Source organism: Trichomycterus rosablanca, chromosome 10 (assembly GCF_030014385.1).
Source record: "Trichomycterus rosablanca isolate fTriRos1 chromosome 10, fTriRos1.hap1, whole genome shotgun sequence".
Taxonomy (NCBI): Eukaryota; Metazoa; Chordata; class Actinopteri; order Siluriformes; family Trichomycteridae; genus Trichomycterus; species Trichomycterus rosablanca.
Genome location: NC_085997.1, coordinates 11,808,741 through 11,833,291, shown reverse-complemented (window position 1 = coordinate 11,833,291; position 24,551 = coordinate 11,808,741). Strand labels below are relative to the sequence as shown.

At 40.2% G+C, this 24,551-nt stretch overlaps 1 protein-coding gene across 1 annotated transcript in view; it reads right to left on the bottom strand.

Annotated features, from left to right (window-relative positions):
* Window positions 1-24,551, bottom strand: part of pkd1b (polycystic kidney disease 1b) — a 73,472-nt gene that overhangs the window by 22,766 nt on the left and 26,155 nt on the right. The window contains exons 13-25 of the mRNA XM_063003921.1: window positions 23,026-23,308; window positions 21,582-21,813; window positions 20,125-20,275; window positions 19,864-19,998; window positions 18,630-18,774; window positions 16,523-17,749; window positions 14,704-15,309; window positions 10,864-11,014; window positions 8,520-8,769; window positions 7,508-7,703; window positions 7,140-7,307; window positions 3,769-3,912; window positions 2,414-2,624 (exon numbers count right to left, since the gene is read on the bottom strand). Coding sequence (XP_062859991.1) covers window positions 2,414-2,624; window positions 3,769-3,912; window positions 7,140-7,307; window positions 7,508-7,703; window positions 8,520-8,769; window positions 10,864-11,014; window positions 14,704-15,309; window positions 16,523-17,749; window positions 18,630-18,774; window positions 19,864-19,998; window positions 20,125-20,275; window positions 21,582-21,813; window positions 23,026-23,308 — 3,899 coding nt within the window. The remainder of the gene's footprint in view (window positions 1-2,413; window positions 2,625-3,768; window positions 3,913-7,139; window positions 7,308-7,507; window positions 7,704-8,519; window positions 8,770-10,863; window positions 11,015-14,703; window positions 15,310-16,522; window positions 17,750-18,629; window positions 18,775-19,863; window positions 19,999-20,124; window positions 20,276-21,581; window positions 21,814-23,025; window positions 23,309-24,551) is intronic.

Genomic DNA, 24,551 nt, shown 5'->3' with positions numbered 1-24,551 from the left:
AAATGTTTCTACAACTAATATATTTTTATATCATTATATCATTGTTTTGAAATAGTGTGTCCAACAAGCTGATGGTTAGGTGTTCATATATTTTTGGCTGTACAATGCTAAGCAATAATGTTTTAAATACATTTATATGTAGCCTGTATTTACAAATATTTTTTACCTCTTTATTTATTTTTGATCCCCAATTTTCCTCCCAATGTAGCCATATTCAATTACCCGATTGCATTTTGCTTCCTCTACTGCTGCTGACTCTGACCGAGGAAGGCCATAACTATCACACATAACTATCACACGCCCATTTGATATGTGTGCAGTAGCCACTGAAAGGCCATAACTATCACACGTCCCTTTGATGTGTGCAGTAGCCAACCACTTCTTTTCACTTGCATAAGGCAGTATATCTTCAATGTCTCCCATCTGTGTACAGGCACCATCATTCAACCAGCAGAGGTTGTAATTACTGCTGGTCGGCTTTCCCACCCACTGACTAGCCAATCATTACCTTTTTATTTTTGGTTAATTTTATGTTAACTTCATTTTTAAGGGCCGCTCAGGTGGCGCAGCGGTAAAAACACACGCTGGAACCAGAGCTGGATCTCGAATACATTGTATCGAATCTCTGCTCTGCCTGCCGGTTAAGGCTGAGTGGCCACATAAACAACGATTGGCCTGTTGTTCAGATATGGGCGGGACTAAGCCGGATGGGGACTCTCTCTCTTATGACTGGTGCAATTACAACTGCTGGCTGATTGATGGCGCCTGTAAAGTTGAGATGAGAAAAGTTGAGATGAGAAAAGAGTGCTGTCAGGGTGTCTCTCTCTGTACACAACTGCACTGCACTCGTCAAAGTGTAGGTGATAAGATGCATACGGCATGCTGCCCACGTGTCGGAGGGGGTGTGGGTTAACTTCGTCCTCCTCAATCAGAGCAGGGTGGAGAGAAAGCATGATGCAATCGGGCAGTTGAACTCGCTAAAAAGGGAGAAAAAGGGGAGAAAATGCATAAAGAAAATGTTTTCAAATAAACAGGTCTAGCCTAACTGCACCCATTATACTGAACCAGACGACCTGAAATAGAAATGTACAGAAAGCTCTGATCTTAGAAATCATAATGCACACCTTAAGTCAGGAATTTTATCTGGAGCCATTTTTAAGCAACTTCAGGTCTCAAGATTATTACTCAGTTGGGTGTTCTGGCAGGACAATGACCCAAACATGTCAAAACGGGTTAAAGAATGCCTAAATCAGACTAAAATTAAGTTTTTGGGATAGCCCTTTCCTATCCAGATTATGTGGACTGTTTTCTTTTGGCATATGTTCATCACATTACTTGGTAGCTACATTAGTTTAAAAAGTAAACATCTGACACTAAACTTGGCTTTAACTACTAAATGAATTTGACAATGCGTGTTTTTTATTTAGTTTGTAACCACTTTTTACATTTTTAAATATACAGTATATTGCAACAACTTTACACTGATCAGCCATAACATTAAAACCACCTTCTTGTTTCTACTCTCACTGTCCATTTTATCAGCTCCACTTACCATATAGAAGCACTTTGTAGTTCTACAATTACTGACTGTATTCCATCTGTTTCTCTACATACTTTTTTAGCCTGCTTTCACCTTGTTCTTCAATGATCAGGACCCCCAGAGGACCGAGCAGGTATTATTTAGGTGGTGGATGATTCTCAGCACTGCAGTGACAATGATATGGTGGTGGTGTGTTAGTGTGTGTTGTGCTGGGATGAGTGGATCAGACACAGCAGTGCTGCTGGAGTTTGTAAATATCGTGTCCACTCACTGTCCACTCTATTAGACACTCCCACCTAGTTGGTCCACCTTGTAGATGTAAAGTCAGGGACGATTGTTCATCTATTGCTGCTGTTTGAGTTGGTCCTCTTCTAGACCTTCATCAGTGGTCACAGGACGCTGCCCATGGGGCGCTGTTGGCTGGATATCTTTGGTTGGTGGACTATTCTTAGTCCAGCAGTGACAGTGAGGTGTTTAAAAACTCCAGCAGCATTGCTGTGTCTTATCCACTCATACCAGCACAACACACACTAACACACCACCACCATGTCAGTGTCACTGCAGTGCTGAGAATGATCCACCACCCAAATAACACCTGCTCTGTGGTGGTCCTGGGAGAGTCCTGATAATTGAAGCATGCTAACAAAGCATGCAGAGAAACAGATGGACTACAGTCAGTAATTGTAGAACTACAAAGTGCTCCTATATGGTAAGTGGAGCTGATAAAATGGACAGTGAGTGTAGAATCAAGGAGGTGGTTTTAATGTTATGGCTGATCGGTGTATACTGTTGTTATAACAAAAGAGCAAGGAGCAGGAACTTTACACTGTACACGTGTATAAACTGTACACGTACATGTGTTTAATGTGTTACCTGCTGTTCCTTGTACCCACTGCTCCGTACCACACTGCCCCTGCTGCCAGATACAGGTGCAGGATCAAAGCACAGCAGGTCACTCTCTGGGCTCGGCTGAAGCGGCTGTGAGCTGGGCGCTCCCATAACGAAAACCAAAGATGATGTTCTCTTAATCCGAACACCAACTGTGCACACAAAATCTTCCCAAACCGCTGCAGCTCCTGTGGACCTATAAACAACAGCAATTAAGGTGTACAGGTGAATAATAAAGCCTGTCATGTAAATATGTCATACTCCATATTTATCAAGTCTTCTGTTTTTAGGTATTACAACTTTAGTTAAAAAAGTTGGGACAGTAAGTAAAATGCAAATAAAAACAGAAGGCAATAAATTATGAATCAACTTGAAGTAATTTTTAATAAAAATTTCACAAAGACAAAATATTTAATCTTAAATTTATGTAAAAAATTATGTATTCTTGTATATATGTAGCTCATGTAGCTTAACCAGGTAGTGTACTGAATAGGAAATGCAGTAGATAACCAGTGAATGCCCTGAAAGATAGGAGTGATGTGGTCAGTCTTAGATGACAGTCCGAGCAACGACATTTTGTACATACTGTATGTAACCTACTGATTACAGGAGGGTCAGATAGAAGGACATTACAGTAGTCCAACAGTGATGTCACCTGTGCATGCACAAGTGTTTTAACATCTGTTAAGCTAAAGGAGGACCAGAGACGGGCAACAGAGAGATACAGAAAAATGCTGTCTTAACTACATAATTGATATGAATATTAAGAAGAGTGTGGGGTCAAAAATCACTTCAAGATTGAGGACATGGGGAGGAGGTATTACCAGGATTACATAAACACTGATGCCGAGGACAGATTAAATAGAATGTCAGTTAAGAGTACACTTCGCCAAGCAGAAGCCACATACTACCAACTTCCAGAATCACAGTCATCTAAAATTGGCTGGCACAATGTGGAAACGTGTGCTTTGATCTGACTTTGATCTGTCCACTATTCAAATTGTTTTTGGAAATAATGAATGTCACGTTCTCAGTTTTTAAAACAGGGTTTGTACAATAAAGGAACAACTTAAAATAATACTTATGCATTGTTCACCTAATTGTTTATCTACAGTTTGTGTATCATGTGTGTAAGTAAGGCCCTGTATTTGCTTATAATGAAAAAGAAAAACAATTCCTATTTTATAAGTGAGGTCAGTTGCTAATTATTTAATCTGTTGTTTACTTGGCAAAAATGTCATCTAATAAACAGGTTTATGGGCTTTTCTCAGAACAGTTCAAGTTTTTGTCTATTGTAATCACTCATACTCTATACATACAGTAGACTGATTTAATCTTACATGTTGCCAGAACCACTTTTTGGACCATGCCACAGTTCATTTCATTCTCAACAGACAGCCAGTCATCCACTATGAAGAAGAAGATGTTATCTGTCTGCATGTCCCAAACTGACACATGCTGCAGATACCAGGACGGGTCCAGACCTAAGGTACAAATAAAATGTCACCATGAAATGTGCTGTTCTGAAACATAGTAATTTACAAACCCCATTTCCAGAAAAGTAGGAAATGGAAATTTAGTAAAAAAAAAAAAAAAAAAAAAAAACCTGTCATTTGTTAATTCTCTCAACTTTATAAGCATGAACAGTTAATAGAATATTGAAATGACAATGTTTTGAAACACAACAGGTAAGGAAATCATGCTTGGGTATAAAAGGAGGATTCTGTTATGTGGAAGGTTGGACTCAAAAGCAGATTTTAAAAAATGAAAGTTTTTATTTTTTAAATATAGAAAAATAAGTAACAAAAGACACAAAAAGGGAACCAAAAACAAATCGGGAGAACCCCGATTGATGCCGCAGGGCGCCGCAGGGCGCCGCAGGCAATAAACTGAAAAAATAGAAAAAAAAAGGAGAAATGGTTTAGGCGAGTCGCGAACCCCGGTCGTCTGGGCACGAACCGGCCGCATTAAACTGCATGAGGTGCTAATAAGCGCCGATATAAAAACACCTCGTGAATAAAACCCCGCCGTAGGAAAAGCCCCGACGTTGCTGAGGGCAAGGACGGGGAAGGAGATCGGAGGCAGCCTCGGGGCCTCGCAGCAGCCAAAGAGCGCTGATCTGAAAAATACAAAAAAGGGAAAAGAGAAAGCAGGCAATGTCACTTAGGCAGATTCGAACCGGGGATGCAGGTGTCCAAACCAAACGCTCAACCTGCTGCGCCACTCTGTGGTTGGCGAATCCTGCGACACTGAACAATATAAGCGCTTCGAGAGAGACCCGTAGCAGCTACACTTTAGCTTGCTGCTAACGGTGCCGCTAACGCTAAAGCTATCGAGAAAAACAATAACAGCGCGAGGGCTGTACGGCATCGCACCACACTACACCCAATAGGAGATAAAGCAATAGGCTATTTACCTCGGCCTTGCAGCCTACACACCCTTGCGACCTAGGGTCGCCTGGGGTAACCGTCTGGTCCTACAAAGGAGTGTGGACGAGTTGCCATTGAGGAGCAAAGACAACAAAAGGTGCGACACCCGCTGCTGCGCAGAGCTGGCTTAAATAAGCCAGCCCACAGCTGCGGGCGATCAGCCCTAATTGGAAGGCCTGCTATTAAGGCCTTCGTTTGCTGAGCTCTGTGATGCCTGCTTCGCCGGGAACCCGGGGTAAGTTCACTAGCTACCGCAGGCACCCTAATAGATTCAGCAAAGACTAAATCTTTATTCTGCAAGATTGCAAATCATTTTTACCATTTACCTTACATGAGACTATGAAAAGATTCAGGGAATCAGGATACATCTCAGTCAGTGTAGAGCAAGAACAGAAACCACTACTGAATGTGTGTGTCCTTTAAAATACCCACATAGTCTCGGGAGTACTTCAGAAAAGCATTGTCACACAGTCTACCACTGCATCAAGAAATGCAATCTGAAACTTTTTCTCCATTTACAAAGAGAAATGCTGTTCAGAAACACCACAAACTTATCTGGCCCAAACTCATGGACTGAAGGACAGTGGAAATGTGTTCTGTGGTCAGATGAGTCCACATTTCAGCTTCACATTCACATTTCAAAATATTGAGTTCTTTGTAACAAAGACAAACAGGAGATTTTAGAAAGACATACTACTATCAGGGTGATGTAATTTCCCAGGAAGGTTCAGCAAGACAACACCAGACGTCATTCTGTACATGCTACAACAGTGTGGCTTCATAGACACAGAGTATGTGTGCTTGACTGACCTGCCTGCAGTCCAGATCAATCTCCTATTGGAAATGTATGGTGCAGCATAAAGAGGAGGATCAGACAACGGCAACCATGAACTGATAAGCAGCCGAAGTCTCTTATCAAGCAAGACAATGCTTTTCTCAGCTTTTTTGAGTGTGTTGCAGACATCGAATTCTAAGGGTGTGTTCGAAAACCTAGGGAGCTGCCTTGCTGTCTTACTGACTACATAGGCAGCTGAATCAGTAGAGAGGATTCTAATAAGTCAATGACTTATAAGTCAGGTTATTCGAACGCACTACTTAGACAGCGATTCCGACGGGTTTTGCATTTAGCATTTTGTCATTAAAACCCATGGGATGGGGTGGCACAACACGCTAGCATGTCAACTAACTCTCTTCTCCTTATCTACCTTCGTGTACCGAAAACGGTTAGATTCGCTGATAAGCCCGAACTTGCAAATAAAAACACATGTACAAGTTTATACAAGTTAAAAATCAATAATAATTTATTTACGTTTGAAAATAACTCTGTTCATTTCTCTGCCCTGTCAGCCATGTTTTTATTATTTTTCTGTGAGAGAAGAGCTGCCACACTGAATGCTGGGATTGCCTTGATCACTAAGGACGCTTCCAATGCTCACTCGTTCTTGGGTCAAAATAACGTTGAAATGTTAAGATACCTCAGTAGTGAGCATATTAAGGCATCTAGGATTCTGAACAGCCTCCTTCTCGAGAGCGCGCATAGGATGACGTAAAATGCTGCCTATGTAGAGAGCTCCCTAGCTTTTCGAACACACTTTTCGAAATGTGTTTACATTTACAAAATACTAAAAAGTTGATCAGTAAAAACATCGGAAATCTAGTAGAAATGTTTCTACTTTTGTCAGTTAAAAAAGAATAAAAAGTTAAAAGAATAAACAAATCACATATTCTTTTTACTGCATTTTACAAAATGTCCTAACTTTTCTGAAAATGCGGTTTGTACATACACATCTCGATTACAGTGTAAGAATAAAAAAAAAACAATATGTTTTTAACCCATTTGTTTTGGTTTATTATTCGCAGACAAATGAATGCGTCTGAGGGAAGGGTGGTCTGAAAGTACTACTCTTTATTGTTACTGCAACAGCAACTACTGATGTCTGATTAAGGTATCAGCAGAATGAGTATAAGAACATATAGGGCACAGTGTGACTCTGGCCTCAACCACATTAAATACATTTGGAATAATTTGGAATGCTGATTGCAAGACAGGCCTTTTAGTCCAACAGCAGTGCCAGACCTCACAAATCCAGTATTGACTAAATGGGCACAATTGCGAAATTTTTCACATGGACATCTTATAAATAGATATTCAAGAGGAGTAAGGACTGCTACAGCTGGATAGAGGGGGTGTGGTCAATTCCATATTATCAATGTGCACATAATTGTAAACATAAACTGTATAATTATAATCACAAAAGCTTAACAATATGCACCAAGTTTACCTGTGTTATCATGCCAAATGCATATTTTCCAGATTTCTCCCAAGTTGGCTTCAGTTTCTATATGGAAATCATCCAGACCATTCCTTTGAAAAGCTCCTTCTCTCTGCAGATGACGTGAGCCACTTTTGTTTAGACCATACAGACTAATGCCTACATGAGCGGATGTACCTGAGAAGGACAGTGAAAGTCAGTGGAAAGTGATAAATGCTCTTGTATATGTTACTGATAGAACACTGACTATGCCTAGGCCTGGAATAAAAAAAATATAATAACCAGTTTATTAGCTTAGAAATATTATCAATAACTCATAAATTAAAACATTTTAGTAATTGTTTTATTTACTGGAGTTACATTCATTGTTTACATACCAGCACCTCTTTGCCAGCCTGTTTTGACCAGGACCCGGTACTGGTAGCAACCTGGTTGTCCACACAGTGAAACACAGCTCAGGCGCAAACCTTCCAGGTGGTCAAGCTTATGGGCGATGAGACCAAGCAGGAGATGAATCAGGAGTAATACTCCACACACTATTCCTACCACCACATTCCTGACTGGTCCATCTGACTGAAACAATTGCATTCAGCAGTTAGAGAAGGAATAGTATAGTACTCATAGTATAAAATATTCAATTTTATCTTTGTTTTTTTTTGTTTTATTTATGCATTTTCTCCCTTTTTTCTCCCTTTTAGCGCGTCCAACTGCTCGATTGCGTCATGCTTCCTCTTCACCAATGCCGATCCCCGCTCTGATTAAGGAGAACAAAGCTAACCCACGCCCCTTCCAACACGTGGGCAGCATGCCGTATGCATCTTATCACCTACACTTTGATGAGTGCAATGCAGCTCAGTACTGTGTATGGAGAGACACACCCTGACAGCACTCTTTTCCCATCTCTGTGCAGACGCCATCAATCAGCCAGCAGAGGTCGTAATTGCATTAGTTATGAGAGAGACCCTATCATATGGCCAATCGTTGTTCATGTGGCTGCTCAGCCCAGCCGGCAGGCAGAGCTGAGATTCAATACAATGTATTCGAGATCCCAGCTCTGGTTCCAGCGTGTGTTTTTACCACTGTGCCACCTGAGCAGCCCAGTTTTATCTTAAAAAACTACAATATTTAGTCAACATTATTACAACCCAAGTTCACTAAAATGTGGATTATTGTTGTTGAACAAATTTAATACATTCACATGAATAAATTACATTTACATGAATAAATTAAATTAGATGTTAAAATGACAAATCTAGCAAATAATAATTTAATATGGGTGAAACATGCTTTTTAAATTAATGTATATTTAAATTAAACTGAGAAAGTTAGCTTAAATTAAACTGAGAAAGTCAGAGCCAAAGAAGAAGGATAACTAAGAGATGTACACACCGGTGGCAAAAGCAGGACTGCATCTGGATAAACAAACAAGCTAGCTCCGAAAAGCGTAAGATGTTCAGTGAGGCAATGAGCAGTGTTACGTCTGCTACTACTAAGCACGCTCAGTCCAGCTGTGCTCCAGCGTCCCTCCTTCATATTGAAGAACTGACAAAGTGAACTGAACACACACACTGAAACTTCCAGCTTCACATTCACACTGCTGTTCATGCTCACATACAGATCCTTCACTGAGCCGTTCAACCTGCATTGACATTTAAATAGAGAAACATCAGTCAACTAAAAACAGCTCATTAAAGCACTGATAACTGCAGTCTGGGAAATGATTTGTATACATTTGTGTACATTTGGCTCTATACATAAAGGAATGAAAATAATAATAATAATAATAATAATAAACATATAAGTGGATCATATATAGCCATTAGAGAACAAAAAAATCATTAGTATAGTCAAATAGAAGTTAAAAAATGATATCACATTGGCAACTGAAAACACAGACACAGTCAAACTGGGCATGGACAGAGTTTTCAGAACCTTTATGTTTCCATTCCACTGTTCTGTTCATAAATGCATTTAATGCATCTGTATGTATTTAAAATGAATGGGTAAAGGAGTAAGTCGGTAATGCATAGGGAGGCAAATTTCTGCCATGATTTCCATGTACACTGATGAGCCGAAACATTACAACCATATTCAAAGGTGTCCTTTGGTATCAGGTATACTGCAGGTTCTTCAACTTCTGTACATTGCTAGGTGGATCATCCTATTGTGCATCCTGGTGCATGATCTTGAAGAAAACAATATGTGTCCAACCAGTTGACCTTCATCCATCACACTCATGACCAGTTGCAATGCCTGTGTGCCAACTGTAGGTGCTTTCAATTGTGGACAGGTTGGATGTGTTGTGTCTTGTGACACATTCATGTCATCTTCATTACTAAAATGTTCTGCAATTGGAGCCACAGTATCTACACCGATTAGGCATAATATTATGACCACCTTCCTAATATTATGTTGGTCCCACTTTTGCTGCCAAAACAGCCCTGACCCATCAAAAGTTGGACTCCACTAGACCCCTGAAGGTGTGCTGTGGTATCCGGCACCAAGATGTTAGCAGCAGATCCTTTAACTCCTGTAAGTTGTGAGGTGAGGCCTCCATGGATCGGACTTGTTTGTCCAGTACATCCCACAGATGCTTGATTGGACTGAGAATTGGGGAACCTCAAACTTGTTGTTGTGCTCCTCAAACCATTCCTGAACCATTTTTGCTTTGTGGCAGGGCGCATCATCCTGCTGAAAGAGGCCACAGCCATCAGGGAATACCGTTTCCATGAAAGGGAGTACATGGTCTGCAACAATGCTTAGGTAGGTAGTACGTGTCAAAGTAACATCCACATGGATGGCAGGACCCAAGGTTTCCTAGCAGAACATTGCCCAAAGCATCACACTGCCATCACACTGCATTCTTTCCATAGTGCAACCTGGTGCCATGTGTTCCCCAGGTAACGCACACGCACCTGGCAATCCACATGAAAACGTAATTATTAGACCAGGCCACCGTCTTCCATTGCTCCGTGGTCCAGTTCAGATGCTCACGTGCCCATTGTTGGCGCTTTTTGGATAGGGGTCAGCATGGGCACCCCATATGCAACAAACTGCGATGCACTGTGTATTCTATCAGAACCAGCATTAACTTCTTCAGCAATTTGAGCTACAGTAGCTCATCTGCTGGATCAGACCACATGGGCCAGCCCATGTGCATCAATGAGCCCTGGCGCGGATGACCCTGTCGCCAGTTTACCACTGTTTCTTTCTGGGCCACATTTGATAGATACTGACCACTGCAGTCTGGGAACACCCCACAAGAGCTGCAGTTTTGTAGATAATCTGACCCAGTTGTCTAACCATCACAATTTGGCCCTTGTCAAACTCGCTCAAATCTTTACGCTCGCCCATTTTTCCTGCTTCTAACAACTTTGAGGATAAAATGTTCACTTGCTGCCTTAAATATCCCACCCACTAACAGGTGCCATGATGAAGAGATATCAGTGTTATTCACTTCACCTGTCAGTGGTCGTCATGTTCTGCCTGGTCGGTGTATATACGCTATAGATGTCATGAACTCTGGCATCAATGAGTCTTAGCCATTCAACAACTTGTCGGCACTTCATGGCTTGACGCTTGTCTGAGCACCCTTTGCTCTTTTGGGCAATACTTCCACCCAGTTGTTTGGCTACTTACATCAGATTTTATGTCTGATCACTGTGACATGCACTTTTTGGGGGTGGTCCTAATGACTTGGCTGACTGGTAAAAATACTGAACAAAGTACTTACAGTGGTGTAAGATATACTGTTTCCTCTGTTGAAGGAATATCAGCTGACAATGAAAGGGTGAGCTCTTGAACAAGGAAGTGCTGGGACAGAGGCAAGTCTTGATGATCAGCTACAGTTATGCTTACTTTTCCAGATATACTCTCACCAAATCCTGACAATACATACACAAAGGAAAAAATAAATCAGCATATGAAAAACAATACAGCTTCAGAAAGTGTCAACTTAAATGTATTTGCAGCTTTGGTTAGATAATAGCAATTATAAGGGAAAGAGAAAGCATATTAGCTAACTGGAAGATTACTTATACTTTTATGATCTGACTGCTTCCATCAAAGCATCATCAAGCACCGAATTCAGTTTACCCCCTTGGCTGAGATTAAATAACTACATAAACAGTGATACCTTGTAACTCAACGTCCCCTAAACTCAAAATCTTTGAAACTAAATGCCCTCCGTCGAGAAATCTGTACCCTTAAACTCAACGTTTCCCTTAAACTCAACATGTTCAGTTTTTTTTTTTTAAATGTATTTATTTAATTTCAAATTAACAGTGAACAGCCGCTTTGTTCAGCGCTCGGCTTGAGTGGTGCGGTAAAACGTCATTAGAATGTGCATATGAGACAAATCTGCATTTGTGTGGAATAAGCGTCAGGTTCACTCTGAAAGCTCCACATGTATCTGTGTTTAGCTGGATTATCCTCACTGTTTCACTTTTAAACTTGTGTTATAGCTCATATAGCGTATATGTTCTGAGAAATTGTAAGAATCAGCTTTTTATTTCAGTGTTTTATATTATATTTGTGTTAAAAGTTAAAAGTTGTTTTTGTAAAAGTGTCAAAAACAACCTCATTATTTTACATATGCCTAAAATATATGCAAGTCTACGGGACCAAGGAACGCATTAACAGGTTTCCCATACATCCTTATGGAAAAAAAATTAGTTGTAACTTAATGCCTTTTAGACTCAATGACACTCCCAGAACCAACTGACATTGAGTTTCAAGGTACCACTGTAATTCAGTTTAATGTCATTCTAAAATTATCTTTCCACATGAGAACAAGTGTAAAAAGAAAACAAATCTAGCCTACACTGAATCAATCTCAAAACTAATATAATTACAACATATATGCTGACAAAGGAATGTAGTGTAACAGATTTAGACCATAAGCTAGCAGATTTATTAATTAAATTGGCCCAAATAACTAAATGTCTAATGTGTTAATACAACAGATTAATTTTAAATTGTGATTGTAATAATAAAATTCACTCACTCATTTTCTTAACCACTTATCCAATTGGGGTCATGAGGGGGTGCTGGAGCCTATCCCAGCTTTGTAATGGGTGCAAGGCACACAGTAGCACCCTGGATGGGGCACCACTGCATCGCAGGGCAGACACACAAACACACCCATTCACCTATAGGGCAATTCAGTGTCTCCAGTTAACCTGACTGCATGATTTTGGACTGTGGGAGGAAACCGGAGCTCCCAGAGGAAACCCACACAGACACGGGGAGAACATGCAAACTCCACACAGAAAGAACCCGGACCGCCCCGCCTGGGGATCAAACCCTGGATCTTCTTGCTGTGAGGAAACAGTGCTACCCAACAAACCACCATGCCAGCCAACGAAATTATATAGTTCAAATGTTACACAGTCTCATGATGCTTTGCTAGTTGCACCACCATGTCACCTTATTACTAAAGCATAAAATAAATTTATAAGCAAGCAAACATATACTTGCAAACAGAGTATTTTAAATAAATGTGTGTATTTTCACTTGCGTAAATAATTTGTGTGCATTTGCATTTGGAGAACCCTTCAAAGAAACATTATTAACTAAAAATGTAAATCTGACAAGAACCACAGTGGGTCAGGTGTTTTTACCTGGGCATATGGCATACATTTTGAAATTCAGATAAATGTTTTTCTGACTACACTAGACAAAGTTTTTATGCATATATTTATACCGGGCCTTAGATGGCACAAAGGTAAATTATGCTATCCTACTACCACTGGGATCTAGGGTTTAAATCCTTATTGGTGCTATTGGCCGGTCAGAAGTCTGCATACAGACATGATTAGGTCTGTCTGGGGTTGGCCAAGGCAAATTTTTCTTTTTACTACATTTCACAAAATATGGTATTTGTTTGGAAATAAAATAAAATAAATGCTTCCAAATTTGAAGCAATACTTTGGGGAGCGCCTTTTATTGTTCAAGTATGACTATGACTGTGCACAGAGCAACGTCCATGATAGCCTAGCAGTCAAGGTACTGGACTAGTAAGCAGAAAGTTGCTGGTTCAAACCTGACCACTGCCAGGTTGCCACTGTTGTGCCCTTGAGCAAGGCCCTTAACCCTCAATTGCTTAGACTGTATACTGTAAGTCACTTTGGATAAAAGCGTCGGCTAAATGCCAAAAATGTAAATGTAAAATGTAAATATAACATGGATTGACAAGCTTGGTGATGAGATTGTTGATGCTTGTTGATGAGAAATGTGCCTAAATAATCAAAACTGCAACATAAAAAGTAGCAAAGAGGTGGTGGTGGTGGGAACTCTACTCATTGAAATTCTATAGTTTTGGAATTGGATGTACAACAAAATTATGGTCAGTGTTCCACATACTTTTGTACATTAGTGTTGCTTTCTTTAACTACACAGATATGTAACCAAACCTGATATAAAAGTGCATGTAACTGAAATTACTTTTTAATTTACTGTTCCAGGGCTGCTTCAGGGTCTTAAGTTCAAACTATGCCATTGGTCACTCTCTGTAAGAAGTATGGCATGCTTTCCGCCAGCCTACAGGTAAACTGCCCATATTTGCAAGTGATTCAGTAAATAGATGAGTGTATGACTCCCTGTGATAGATCTCTGAGACACCTGTTCAGGATGTATTACTGTTTTTCATCCAGTGTTTTTAAATAAGCTTGGGGCTCGCCAACACTCTGGACTATGTTTTTGGGTAGGCTAGAGACCCACCAACACTCTGGACTATGTTTTTGGGTAGGCTAGAGACCCACCAACACTTTGGGTTATGTTTTTGGATAGGCTCAAAACCCACCAACACTCTGGACTATGTTTTTAGGTAGGCTAGAGACCCACCAACACTTTGGATTATGTTTTTAGATAGGCTAGAGACCCACCAACACTCTGGACTATGTTTCTGGGTAGGCTAGAGACCCACCAACACTCTGGACTATGTTTCTGGGTAGGCTAGAGACCCACCAACACTGGATTATGTTTTAGATAGGCTAGAGACCCACCAACACTCTGGACTATGTTTCTGGGTAGGCTAGAGACCCACCAACGCTTTGGATTATGTTTTTGAATAGGCTCAAGACCCACCAACACCCTGGACTATGTTTTTGTGTAGGCTAGAGACCTGCCAACACTCTGGACTATGTTTTTGGGTAAGCTAGAGACCTGCCAACACTCTGGACTATGTTTTTGGGTAGGCTAGAGACCTGCCAACACTCTGGACTATGTTTTTGGCTAGGCTCAAGACTCGACAACACTCTGGACAATGTTTTTGAATGGGCTCAAGACTCGACAACACTCTGGAAGACCAATTGATTGCTCCAGAGTTGGAAAACTGGATTAAACTACATATGAGTGACACTGGTAGGAAATTCCCTCATGCTCCAATAAATCGGTTTATTATTTGCTCTATATTGCCATGTTATTTTAATATCTTATTGAAAGAATGTACCACTTATGGGTCAACCATGTCCCAGATATTTGGGTGAACAAGATTTCCTTTTCCATGCAGAGAAATAGATGCTGTACATAGAAATGCATTAAAAAAGTATTATTTTATATATAAGGATGCTACCTTGAATCCAGTTGAATGTAAACGCAATGAAGAGTCCAGCCTGTCGGTCTGTTTTAACTGCTCTGATTGTAAAGTTCAGACTTCCTTCAGATGTCAGCGTGACATTAACCCCACGTGAACCTTCCATCTTTCTGTTGTGTAGGGTAACCCGTATGGCACTTTTGGTTGTGAGATTAGCAATGGGGATAGGCTGACCCTGTGGTGAAGCAAACTCCATAGCCGCTAATGTTGTGGAGATTGGTGGATCTGCAGCCAAGATAAATGGGTTCTTCTCATCTTCTATCACCAAAAGAATCTGAAGCACATCCTCTCTGACAGTCCTTAGTTGTAAGCTCAGAGCTGATGGGATGTGGAACTGGCACTGACTGGACTGTTCGGTACACAGGAGGTCTGAAGTAGGGTTGCCTCGTTTGCCTACCACACTGATCTGTGGAGCCTTCAGGGAAAGAGCTTCCTCACCTGGCATTCGTGACCACATCAGGGCGCGCATTAGCTCTCTGACCTGGTGAAAAGCTGATGCTGCAGCTTCTGAAGTGCTGTGATTTTGGTAGAAATTGTGTAAAACTGAGGAGTTTATTGGTTTTTGAACAGCAGCCATGGTGGAACCTACAAAAAAGAGCAGATTAAAGAATTAATTTATCATTCATTTTTAGGTTAGTCTGTAGCATGTGGACAATTACCATGGAGAATAATTTTAACACATTTTATTGTACTAAGAAAAGAACACAAACTGTTGACTCAGTGTTATTTATCCAAACAGATTTTTGCTTTATAAGTTTTTCTGTTTAAGGTATTTGTGAAATAAGCTTTTTATATCTATAATTCATAATTTAACAAGTATTACCTCTTCCCCTTTTTGCATTACCCTTGTAATTTTGTAATTTCACTGTGCACTCAGGTGACCTCGGGCAATTACACAACACCCATGCTAGTTGAGGAGGGTCGCCAGGTAAGTACATAACTCATTCGACATGTAAAACCAGCAGGGACACCAGCTTCTTGACCTTCCCTTCCCTAGCAGCTACCCTTCCCTTCATAGATAGATAGATAGATTCAACTTTATTGTCATTGCTTAGTACAGGTACAGGCAACGAAATGTAGTTAGCATCTACCAGAAGTGCAAATAGTAGCATTGTGCAAAAAGACAGAGAATATTAGTAACATATACCTATGATTAATATGAATATAGAGTTATAACTATAGCTAGTTACATATATGAAATTATATCTATGTACATATTACTATATACATAATAGCAATAATAACAATAAGCATATTAGTAAAAATGAATATGTATTATAATAATAACAGTAATAATAATAAAGATTAGTTAGGTATATATTAGTAATAACAGTACTGGGATAAAGGATGTGTAAATAATAACTATACAGCTGTAACTATAACTATATAAGGATGGTGAAAAAAATAACTATAACTATACATATATATGTATGACAGTTGTGTAAAGTGCAGGTGCAATGATAAATAATTACGACAGTCCAGCGTGCAGTCTGGGGTGATGTTAAAGTGCAGGTGCAACTTGTGCAATGAGAAATGTGCAATGATAAATAACAACACAACAGTCCAGTGTGTAATCCAAACAGTGCAATGATAAATAATAAATAATAGGTCCAGTGTTCAGTTCAGAATGTCCAGAATGTGTGTTAACGGCGAATAGTGGTGTTCAATAAAGTTATTGAGGTGGGAAAAAAACTGTTTTTTAACCGACTGGTCCTGGCACGTATGCTCCTGTATCTTATCCCAGATGGCAGAAGGTTATACAGTGTGTGGCTGGGGTGGTAGGGGTCCCTGATGATACTGTGTGCTCTGCGCACACAGCGCTGGTGGTGAAGGTCTCCGATGGTGGGGAGCTGTGTACCGATGATTCGTTGAGCAGTCCTCACCACCTTGTGAAGGGCCTTCCTGTCAGCCACAGTGGAGCTGCCGTACCACACTGTCACACAGTTGGACAGTACGCTCTCGATGGTGCAGCGGTAGAAGTTTGTGAGAATCTGGGGAGACAGATGGTCCTTTTTTAGTCTCCTCAAGAAGTAAAGGCGCTGCTGCGCTTTCTTCACCAGACAGGATGTGTTGTGGGTCCAGGAAAGATCCTCAGAGATGTGGATGCCCAAAAACTTAAAACTGGAGACACGCTCCACCTCGTCACCATTGATAAGGACAGGGAGATGTGTGCAGCTCTTGGTTTTCCGGAAGTCCACGATGAGCTCTTTGGTCTTATCTGTGTTTAAATGAAGGTTGTTGGAGGAACACCACGCCACCAGGTGCTGGATCTCCTCCCTGTAGGCCGATTCGTCGTTGTCTTTGATGCGGCCAACCACTGTGGTGTCGTCTGCAAACTTGATGAGGGTGTTGGATGTATGCAGCGGCACACAGTCGTGGGTGAACAGGGAGAAAAGCAATGGACTTAACACACAGCCCTGTGGAACACCAGTGCTCAAAGTCAGGCTAGAGGACACCTGACTACCCAACCTTACAGACTGGGGTCTGTTTGTTAAAAAGTTCAAGACCCAGTTACACATGGGGGTGCTGATTCCCAGGTCACTGAGCTTGGCTACCAGCTTGGTTGGGATTACCGTATTGAAGGCGGAACTGAAATCAATAAACAGCATCCGTATGTAGGTGTCATTATTGTCCAGATGGGTGAGAGCGGAGTGAAGGGCAGTGGAAATGGCATCCTCTGTTGATCTGTTAGCACGGTAGGCAAACTGGTAGGGATCCAGTGCTGGTGGAAGCGCCGCTTTCAGATGGCAGAGAACCAGTTTCTCAAAGCACTTCATTGCAATAGGTGTGAGTGCTACCGGTCTAAAGTCATTCAGGCAAGCTGCAGTAGTACGCTTTGGCACCGGAATGATGATCGATGTCTTCCAGCACGTAGGAACAGTAGCCTGGGCCAGTGACAGGTTGTAGATGTTAGTAAAGACCTGGGCTAGCTGTTCAGCGCATGCTCTCAGGACACGTCCAGGGATGCCGTCAGGGCCGGCAGCCTTCCTCGCGTTTACTTTACTTAGTACTGAACACACCTCAGCTGTAGAGAGTGTAAGGAGGTTGCAGTCCTCAGGTAGTCGACTCTGTGTGGTGTGAAGTCCATTGTAGTTAAAGCGAGCGTAGAATCATCAGATCATAACCAATAGTTTCTGTTGAGCGTCTGTCCAGGGGACGTGGCATTACGAGATTCTTTTACTTCTAAAACTAAAGCAATTCATTTTTCACATACAGGAGACATATTTGATTAGTCTTGCTGACCACGCACACATGCACGTTTAATGTTCTCCAGTTCAGTCTGGGGAAAAAAACCTTAAAAATAGCAGTGAAGATAAATCGGTGACAAACACAATGACTGCTGTTGTAGGACGTGTGTGTGTGAGTGTGTCTTTAAGAGAGGTGTATAGTGGTAGATGCTCTGTTCACAGTATCAATATAAGTGAGTCAGGAGTCGATTCATGTGAAGCAAAGCGTAAGTTTCTTTTCTCAGACATCTCTTCTTTTTTACTGTTATTAATTAATGATAAACACCAGCTACTGGAACATTTTGTGTGACTCGCTTTCCTTAATTAAACTGGCTATTACCACGGAGGCGCAAGTTCGAGTAGGGGGGTGGGGGTAATGTTGGGTTGGGGGGGGCGCAAGTTTGTGGTCAGGCGCATGTCCAAAAAGGTTGAAAACTCCTATATTAAAGTAATCCACAATAAACTTTTTTAGGGACCTCAACCTGTGCATAGGGACAAATTCATACTGGCACAGAAAAACACCTAGCCAAAGTGTTGCCACGAAGTTGGAGGAATGTAATTTATTTTCATGTATTACATTTTATATGTTAGCAATTGCTGTGGCTGAAACCCCTAAACTTAATAGTTAAACAGTTTGTTCACATACTTTTGGCCATGTAGTGTATGTTATTTGCATACCTAGTACATTAAGAATATTTCTGCCAGTGTCTGTGGGAGTGACGTCTCCTTGTCTGGTTTGATCCTGAATAACTTTGATCATCTTTTTCATAGACTCCACAACCTGTATGTGACAGTGACCACATTGAACTTCAGATGGAACAGCCTAAAAAAGAGTGAAATAGTTGTTACATTTTTATATAAATTTTAAAGTGTGCTTATTTTATAGCTGTGTGATTCAATATATAGCTACTTCATCATGTTACGTCACTCTGCCATCATTGCTCTGCGATGGCTGCTCCGTAACAAGCAATTAGTCAGATGTTTCTTTTAATAAGAATAAATTAGTTTACACTAGCAACATAAACTGACAAAATGTCTTAAAAACCTGGAACACTCCAGCAGCCATTTAACAACTTCTTACCAACCACCTGAGCTAACCAAGCAACTATTTAACAACAAAATAGGAACCACTTGGAATGCCATAACAATAACCTAGTAACACCCTAGTAACTGCCTGGAATTCCATAGCAAACACTCTGGTATTCACTTTGTGACACCCTAGAAGCCAACCAGAGTAAACATCTAGCAGCACACTAACCAGTCAATAGCACACTGGAAACCACTTGAGATAGCAGAGGCTTTATCCAAAGCAACTTACAAATGTAACTGCATACAGTCCAAGCAATTAAGGGTTAAGAACCTTGCTTAAAGGCCTAACAGTGGTAACCTGGCAGATGTGGGGTTTGAACCAGAACTTGAACCAGAACTCTGATTACTAGTTCTGCTGAGCTACCACCGTCCAACTACATAGCAAAACCTTAGTAAGCACCAGTAATAACATGCCAACCACATAATACAACAGAAACTGGTAGGCAAAATCATCAGGAACACCAAAACAACTGCCTGGCAACGCTTGGGCATCCAACTGGAATAACATCACAACCAACAAGCAGCACTCTAGCAACCATCTAGGATACCATAGCAACCAGCTGGTAACATTGTAGCAACCACCTCAAAGACACCAAATATTGAGCACCCAAACACTTATCTTTTTGCTAAATGTAATTAAAACACATAATATACACAGAAAAAATACACTTTTCTCTGTGTATATTCATTTTATTTATTATTTATTTAAGTACAAGTGGGCTTTTCATCTTTTACTCTTAATTTCACACAGAATGAATGTTGGTTATATGATTCACATAATTTGGTTGGCTGTGATTTCTGCATTAATATAGTGCACACGCACAGTGGACTGAGCCAACGCAAAACTGATCTGCGCTGCATCCTGTAGCGAGGACACTGTGAAAGACGCCAGGGCTTGGGTCACATTGCCTCGCATCTGTACTTTGTCCTTCCACTCATGCATGCTAATGTCCTTTAACTGTGGAAAAACAGACAGAGAGGTTATTAAGTAGAGAGGATTTTTATCAGTGCCCTAATGCAAATAACCACAATGTTGCAGTGAAAGTGAACTGAACTCTACAATCACTAGCCACACCTTACCCACCTGATTGAGATGGCTGATTAGGGCAGCTGAGTATTGTACTACATGCTGAGGGTTTCCTTGTTGCAGTAAAGCCCAGAGTTCTGACTGACTCTTTTCCTTTAGCCATGCTGTTGTGTTTTGGTTATTCAATGACAACTTCACCACCAGATTCCTGCACAAGGTTTTCAAAAATGGAAAAGGTTCCAAGTTAATGGCTTATTGGAACCAAGGCTAAAAGTGGATGTTTGATCAAAGCTTTATTTTCTTTTTTGACACTTTTATAAAGTATCATCAAAAATCATTCAAAATAAAAAAGTAAATGTATATTGATGTCTGCAGACAGGCAAATGACAGACAAAATACAATCAAAAAGTTTATTTTGAGTGCTCGTGTGGTGCGGCCACACTAGCTGACCAGTGCTGAGATTTTTGGCACTTAATATCTCAGCTCTCCTATTAGCCATGATGTGTCCAGTGAGGGTAAGCTAAAGAGATTCCTTATTGTTCCATGAATAATGAACAGCAGTGTATAATTTCATCCAGTCCTCCTTATACAAGTAAGCAGTTCTAATTTTATCTACTTATAATTTGAAAAACACATTTAAACAAATACAAATATAAGCAAATGAATCCTTCATACCCACCTATTCAAATTGTGTTGGGATGTAAAGGGTTGGGATTATTGGCTGGACAGCAAAGGCCGCACTGTGCAGCTGTGCAGACACTTAGATTGGACAGCAGCCCTGAGTTCTTCCCGTACAGACGCACAGCCAATCGTGAGTCTGTGTAGGCGCCCAGCAGGCTAATAGCAAAGCGCAGATTCAGACTCAAAAGCTTGAGATTGCAGCATTAATGGATGGTCCAGGGCAGTAAATAGGTATTTCAAATACTTTAATATACTTTTATATATTTATAATAATATAAAAGAGCAACCCAAAACATGTAGAACCCAGCAACTTTATTTGTCTGTCAAACAAGGCATCAGGATTAAACAGGCAGTTGCAAATAGTGAACGCACACCTTTGTGAGAAATTCTAAATACCTACTATTAATGAGAATTGCTTAATAATGCCAATTTAAAACCCACAAACTATAAATATTCTACCAAATTTCTGTCTTACTTTATTGACCCAAATTGATGTGGTAAATATCTGCACTGCTACTTTAATTTTTTTTCTTTTTTTGTCTGAATTGCAACCTTTGCTACATGCACAATACCCACTCTGGCCAAGGAGGGCTGCAGCCTAGCACACGCCTTCTCTCACACATGTGAAGTGACAAACCAGTCAGAGCTGTTGTGGGTGGAGATTTTGGACAATTGCCGAATATCCACAGGCTAATTCTTCCTTGTTAAATGATAGGAAAAAGCTCAGAATGGTGGTGGTGGGGGACAAAAAAATAAGTCTTCCAGGACTTTGTGCAGAGAATAAGCTGCTACTAAATATGGGCTTGTATGCCATAGCACAAGAATCTACATACCTTCTCAGAGCAGTGACTTTGGCTCCCATGTTGTCCTCAACCATCACTATTACAGTAATAATAGAGGCATTAAGCTCTTTTCTTGCAATGCCCATGGGTACCAGGGAGCTAAACGTGTTCTGAGTGCCTCTGTAGAGAACTGTCAGGGGGCACCGGGGTCCAGAGGGCTCACACTGTTCTACTTGTAGGGAATAGATCATCTGAGCAGAATGATTGTCTTTATCCACCCAGCCTGTTGATCGAGAAAAGTGATTAATGATTGCATTTGAGAGTATGACAACTAAGATTAGATAACAACTGATCAGTAATAGAATTACTTCAATTGCTTTAATGTCATATTCTGTTACTTACAAACTTACTGTTACTTTAAATGTAGTTCTTATTATAAGAAAAAGTATTTGCTCCTTTTCTAACTGTTTTTCTAACTGTGTGAAACTTAATTTTAAACATTAGAAAGTTCCTGGTTGGTCTGTCTAATCAGTCCTAAAAAAAAGAAAAAGAAAAACTGCTAGACCTTTGCTCCATTGCTAGGCACTGGACGGTACTCTTACGGGTAAGCCTTTTTTTCTTTTTTCTTTGTACAAATGTCTTTTTTTCCCTCTTTTGTCTCAAACTGAGTGCTTTTTAACATTTCAACAGGCCAGCCACTGCATAATGGCTTTGTGAAGCTTTGCAGACTAATATATCTTTTGTACATGCCAATTTCCTCCCAATCTAGTTGTATTCAATTACTTTTTTGTATTTCCCCCCTACTGCTGCAGACCTCTACTCCTGACTGAGGAGAGCTGTAATTAACACATGCTCCCTTCAATATGCGTGCAATAGCTAACCCCTTCTTTTCACCTGCACGAGGCAGGTTTACATGGGGATTCGAATCACACATAGAGAGTCACATGCCGATTTCCATTATCAGAGCTGAGATTCTCAATCAGCCATCAACAGAGATGAGATTCGAACTTGCAAGGCTAGCATGCTTTACCAGTGCGCCACCCAACAGCCCTGGAATTTGCATCTTTAAAGCATAGTGTGACTTTAAGTGAGTCCTTGCTTTTAATGGCAAGGTTTAGGATGAAAGTTTTTATTTTACAGGCTGGGTAAAATTGGGCCTGTCTAAGCTAAATTAGCTTATCAATTACATTTGTTGAGGCTGATTTGGGCATTGGATGAATTAAATGAAATGAACATTGTGTTGTGTTTTCATTTTGTAATCTCATATTTAATAATATAAAAATTGAATAATAAATATACAATATGAGAATGTGAAGTAATAAATAATGTGTAAAATCTTAATATAACCTGAACACTCCAGCTATCAATCTCACAAAATACTTGGCCACCCTAACTAACTAGTAAATAGATTATACAGCATAGGTTTTAGTTGAAAGTGTTCTATAAACAACTTTAGCACTTTTTAGCAGTAAAACAGAATTGAATATTGCAGTACCTGTGCAGTTAAATGATACTTTATCTTGCAAAAGCTGAACTGAATCATTTGGTGACTGGGTGCAAGTGCCCCCTTGTGGTGGGTAACTGGTTTTCACAGTAATGCTGGCTGATCCCCATAGACCAGTAGTTGGTTGGAACACATTAAGAGTGAGGATGTATTCAGATCCAGGAGTCAATACATCAGGTCTGATGACCAGGTCAGGAGAGTGGTCACCGGTTGAGGTTGTAATTTCATTTAGGTGCAGAACTGTGCCTCTGTTATTCATTGTAGTCCATTTATACTGGGGGAAGGGGCAGAATTATTATCATTAATTAGTAGCAATGGTATATAAAAGCAATACAAGTGAAAGGGTTATTTTGATACCACATTTGTGTATGTGGAGTAAAAATCCAAAGACCCTCAATAATTCGTCTGATTTTGCATATTATGAAAATTAGCTCAAAAAGTGGGTGGAGCTATATGGTTCTTGGGACTTTTTTGTAGGCATGAGACAAGTCAGAGCCATAGAGAGAGAGAGGTGCGACACTCCTTGATCTCGCCGCCACGTGGTTTATGTGCTCCTTCAATAGTTCCAAACTGTCATGTTCTCATATGGGACAGGCAGCAGTGAATAAAATATTAAACGGTAAATAATAAAAATTTGTACAATTACTGGGTATTTTCAACTGCCTTTACATTTACTGCATCTGTTTGGTATATGAAGTGTAAGATTGATGTTTACAATGACTTGTTAATAGGTCGTTCTTGTTAACACACAGTACATTATATTAGCATACATTACTTAATGCAATATCATTACGTAGTAGAGACAATATACAGTACAGAGATTAAAGAGTTTTGCATAGATTAAAGGTTTTTTGCATAAACTTCACTTTCCTGAGTATTCATAATAATAATAATTTGGCTAAACAATAAGCCATGTGGCTGGATTCATAAGGTTTGCCTGCACTAAATGAACAGATTAATAAACTCACAACCGTACCAAAAACATTATAGTAAGGGTAGATGAAATAGCATTAATTCATGTCTTACTTCATGAGTGATTAATAATTGATTCCTACATGTAATACATGAATGAATTCATTATGAATATGCACAAGTTCATTTTGTCTAATGTAAGTGGTGGACAAGGTACACAAACCATGTAGTTGAGTTAAAGTAGAGATATCCAATGTAAAATATTACTCCAGTAAAAGTAGTAGTAAAAGTAAAAATACTCTTTACCTCCACTTGAGTAAAAGTACTAAAGTATTTACCTTCAAATGTACTTAAGTATGAAAGTAAAAGTATAAGGCTACACAGCTGTTTAGTCAAAAACCCTTGAGTTCCCTTCGCATTGTGCATGTGGAAATGCTCTTACTTTCACTATTAAACATATCCCTGAGTTCTACTGTAGTTTTTCTACTATTTGGTTTCACCAAACGTTTAAGATCACAATCATTTTTTTTCTGACCACATTCCTTCCTTGAAGGTGATGTTTCCCCACTGTCCTTCCACTTTTTAATAATGCGTTGGACAGTTCT